The sequence below is a fragment of the Aristolochia californica genome, unplaced genomic scaffold (assembly GCF_029961685.1).
Source record: "Aristolochia californica isolate CCGP_79_NKW_82.1479 unplaced genomic scaffold, dmAriCali1.0.hap1 SCAF_9, whole genome shotgun sequence".
NCBI classification, from domain to species: domain Eukaryota; kingdom Viridiplantae; phylum Streptophyta; class Magnoliopsida; order Piperales; family Aristolochiaceae; genus Aristolochia; species Aristolochia californica.
The window spans coordinates 4,383,797-4,388,414 of NW_027182290.1; the positions used below are offsets into that span (position 1 = coordinate 4,383,797).

General features: G+C 41.3%; 2 protein-coding genes across 2 annotated transcripts; both read left to right on the top strand.

Moving 5' to 3' along the window:
• Positions 1–1,420: 1,420 nt before the first annotated feature.
• On the top strand, positions 1,421–2,199 carry LOC137941024 (17.3 kDa class II heat shock protein-like). The gene has a single exon (XM_068786228.1). The coding sequence runs from the start codon at positions 1,492–1,494 to the stop codon at positions 1,957–1,959; it is 468 nt and encodes a 155-aa protein (XP_068642329.1). The 5' UTR covers positions 1,421–1,491; the 3' UTR covers positions 1,960–2,199.
• A 1,215-nt stretch (positions 2,200–3,414) lies between these two features.
• LOC137940437 (17.3 kDa class II heat shock protein-like) lies at positions 3,415–4,201 on the top strand. The gene has a single exon (XM_068785501.1). It carries the CDS (start codon positions 3,479–3,481, stop codon positions 3,944–3,946), a length of 468 nt encoding a protein of 155 aa, XP_068641602.1. The 5' UTR covers positions 3,415–3,478; the 3' UTR covers positions 3,947–4,201.
• The last annotated feature ends 417 nt before the right edge of the window (positions 4,202–4,618 follow it).

Consider the following 4,618-nt stretch of genomic DNA (forward strand, 5'->3'; position numbering starts at 1 on the left):
TGCAAATCAGAAAGATTGGGTGAAGCTTTTGGATGTGGCCCAATTTTGCTATAACCTGCAAAAGAGTGAGTCAACAGGCCACAACCCCTTTGAGTTGGCCACTGGCCAACAACTGCTCACACCGTTGACGGTAGGGACCAGCTATGAAGGCAAAAGCCATGTAGCCTACCAGTTTGCTAAGAACTGGCATGAACAAACTGACATAGCAAAGTCTTACCTACACAAGGCTGTTAAGAGGATGAAGAAACACGCGGATAAAAAGAGGCGGCCATTTAAGTTCAAGGTGGGGGACCTTGTTATGATAAAGTTACTACCCCAACAGTTCAAGGCTTTGCGCGGTAGGCACAAGGGGTTGGTAAGGAGATATGAAGGGCCTTACCCCATCATCAAGAGAGTTGGAAATGTTTCATACCAAGTCTAACTCCCACCATCCCTCAAGATCTATCTGGTCTTTCATGCAAGTATATTGAAGCCCTATCATGCAGATACGGAGGATCCTTCATGAGAAGTTAGCAAACGTGCACCACCATTGATGACTTCGTCATTTGACAAAGAGGTGGAGTACATCATCAACGATCGCGTGAAGAGACGGAGGGGAGTCCAGCCTAAGAGTACTTAGTGAAATGGCATAGATTGTCATAGAGTGAGGCTACATGGGAAGAAGCTGAGGCGCTATGGTAGTTCGAGGACCAGGTCACGATGAACAAAGAACGCAACGAAAACGTTGCCTAAATTAGGCGGGGGAGAATGTCACGGGGCTAAGCCCATTGCATACCCATTGGGCCCGTGATCCATTTGAGACACATAGAGGATGTTCTTGCCCAAGCCCTCCATAGATGGCCCAACCCGTGTTTTAGAAGGTGGGATCTCTAGAAGCTATCTAGAAGGTTCCGCACATACACCAAGTTGGGTCTGGTATATGTACTTGGGCATATACCCTAATATTGTAAGAGTCTAGAAAAGTCCATAGCTATATGGTAGTGGAATAGTCTAAAAGGATCTAAACCATTGAATCAATGACAAGTGTATATAATCTAGAATATTCATTGCTCCCCCCAAAACTATAAATAGGGGAAAACCTCTCATTTGTAGACAATGGATGGGAGTGCAATACAATCTCTCTTGAGCAAGTCCCTTAAGTTTTTTTAAGTTCTCTCATTGCTTTCATCGGGTGAGTGAGCGTAACTCTTGTAAATAAGAGTGAGAGTTAGACTGACTTGTATATTTGCAAAAGGAGTTTGCATACGAGTTCTGCATGGGTTAAACAAAGGAGTTAACTCTCTTGTTAATAAAGGAGGGCATGTTCGTCATTTGGTTATATCTCACTTTTTCCGAAGTTTCCACCACATTCTGGAGAGAAATTAGAAGGAAGCTTCGGCTAGAACCTTCTTCTCTTCACCTATAAATCGAAGCTCCATCTTCGATTCTGCAGCGAAATCGACTCTGCAGCTTCCTGTTCCGACCTCCCACCCCCAACAAAAAAAAAATCAAATGGATGTTCGATCGTTGGGTCTCGAAAACCCATTATTCTCTTCAATTCAACATCTGATGGATGACCCGGAGGAGATGGAGAAGGCGTTCAATGCTCCAATGCGGATCTTCGTCAGAGACGCCAAGGCCATGGCCTCCACTCCCGCGGACATCAAGGAGTATCCCAATTCCTATTCCTTCATCATCGACATGCCCGGTCTTAAGAGCGGCGACATCAAGGGTCATGTGGAGGACGACAACGTGTTGGTCATCAGCGGTGAGCGGAAGAGGGAAGATGAAAGGGACGCCAAATATATCAGAATGGAGAGGAGGGTCGGCAAATTTATGAGGAAATTCCCTTTGCCGGACAATGCTGATACCAACGCCATCTCGGCCGTTTGCCAGGACGGTGTGCTAACGGTGACCGTCCAGAAGCTCCCACCGCCGGAGCCTAAGAAGCCCAGGGTCATTGAGGTGAATGTTGCTTAGACCGAGGAGGGAAATTGGTTTGATGTTTTAGTCTATGGAAAGCTCTGTTATGTCTTCTTCAATAATGAGCTTCTTTTGTTGTGGTGTGTGCGACGACTCTGTTATTTCTTCTTCTCCCATTTTCTTTAGAGATGGATCTGAAATAGATGTGGAGACTCTTCATGTAGGGGAAAGAGGAAAGTTCCAGTTGTCTTTTGCCTATCTAATGAGAAAATAGTGAAGAATGAATTAATCTGCATTCTGTTGCATCTGACACACACCAGCAGATTTATGAAACTGGTGCTGCACCCCCTGATCTCTGTTCCTACCATGTATGATGTTTGAAGAAAAGGCCTAAATAGTATCAATAAACTACCAAACCAAATCACTTAAAACCTATAAATCATTTTTGATTCATTTTAATTTTTATGAGTTTTATATGACTGGAAGGAGGAAAGGTAAATACATAGAGAATATATAACACATGGACTTGCGAGAAAGATAGTAAAATGTTTGATTTGTTTATTGAGTAATTTGGGTAACAAATTACCCAATGAAGTCTTGAATCATGAAGTTTTCAACGATTATGTCAATATTATATTAATATGTTTAATTTGGACATAATGAACCTAAATTAAAATAAATAATTAAAAAACTTTTTATAAAAACCTTTTTATATGAGTCAACAAGTCCAACATAGTTTAAGTCTAATTATATCAAAGTTATCAAATCTTCTATAATTAAGTATGAAGTTTTTGGTGTTTTAGAGATATTGAATGACTTTTCTTGTTGCACAACTCTCTAATGATCCATACCATAGTTACTTTGACATTTGCCTAACATTCGTACACACTAGAGCATACATAAGGCAACTAACCGTTAAAGTATAAGAAATGTCATGTAGTCGTTCCTTTTCAAAACTATTCTAAGAACATTGATTCAAACTATGGCCACTTTTAACAATTGGTTCTTGGGATATGTCCTATTCATATCTTTCATATAATACCAATATAATACCAAAAAGATGATCTATTCCCACTACCTATGTATACATTAGTTATGTTCTCAATAAAAAACCAAATGAATATAAAATTTTAAATACTTCTCATTGGAGATTTGTTTGAATTTATATATGGATTTCTTAAGTTTGAAAATTAAATGATTTTATTCACATGTAATAAAAATAATATTATGATTTTTCGCTTATTAGTTAAAAGGTGCGTTCACTCTACCTCATCTATTATAACTCCATTAGAAGTCTATCTACCAAAACCGGACCGGAGTATAATAGAACGTTATTGTTGAGCGGGTGCGGAAATCACTCTCTTGTCAATGAAGGAGGGCATGTTCGTCATTTGGTTATATCTCACTTTTTCCGAAGCTTCCACCATATTCTGGAGAGAAATTCGAAGCGAAGCTTCGGCAAGACCAGAACCTTCTTCTCTTCACCTATAAATCGAAGCTCCATCTTCGATTCTGCAGCGAAATCGACTCTGTAGCTTCCTGTTCCGACCTCCCACCCCCAGCAAAAAAACATCAAATGGATGTTCGATCGTTCGATCTCGAAAACCAACTATTCTCTACAATTCAGCATCTGATGGATGACCCAGAGGAGATGGAGAAGGTGTTCAATGCTCCAACGCGGATCTTCGTCCGAGACGCCAAGGCCATGGCCTCCACTCCCGCGGACGTCAAGGATTATCCCAATTCCTACTCCTTCATCATCGACATGCCCGGTCTCAAGCGCGGCGACATCAAGGTTCAAGTGGAGGACGACAACGTGTTGGTCATCAGCGGTGAGCGGAAGAGGGAAGATGAAAGGGACGCCAAATATATCAGAATGGAGAGGAGGGTCGGCAAATTTATGAGGAAATTCCCTTTGCCGGACAATGCTGATACCAACGCCATCTCGGCCGTTTGCCAGGACGGTGTGCTAACGGTGACCGTCCAGAAGCTCCCACCGCCGGAGCCTAAGAAGCCCAGGGTCATTGAGGTGAAGGTTGCTTAGACCGAGGAGGGAAATGGGTTTGATGTTTTAGTCTATGGAAAACTCTGTGATGTCTTCTTCAATAGTGAGCTTCTTCTGTTTTTTTTTTTTTCTTTTGTTGTGGTGTGTGCGACACTCTGTTATTTCTTCTTCTCCAACTCTCTTTAGAGATGGATCTGAAATAGATGTGGAGATTCTATATGTAGGGAAAAGTGGAAAGTTCCAGTTGTCTTGTGCCATCTACGGAGAAAATAGTGAAGAAGGGATTAATCTGCATTCTGTGGCATCTGACCAACACCAGCAGATTGATGGAACCGGTAGCGGCATCCCCTGGTCTCTGTTCCTACATGTATCATGCTTGAAAAGACCTAAATAGTATCAATAAACTGCCAGACCAAATCTGTGACAATGGTCAATGACAAATTTTAACTTAAAAAAGTTTAAAACTTTTAAGCTGTCCACTCTCCACCCTATGATATGGATTTATTTTTCATGATTTTTGGTCAAATAGTGAGTTCTTTGCACGTGAAATGTAAAGTCAATTACAAATGTAATTTATTTTTCCCTATTTTAGGCGTAACTCGAAGGGAAAGTGAATGTACTCGGTCTGAGCTTTGAATTCACTTTTCTTGTTTGTTGGGAAGGTTGTCGAACTGAAGCTGAAAAACATTTGTTAGCTCTTCTTTTGCTCGC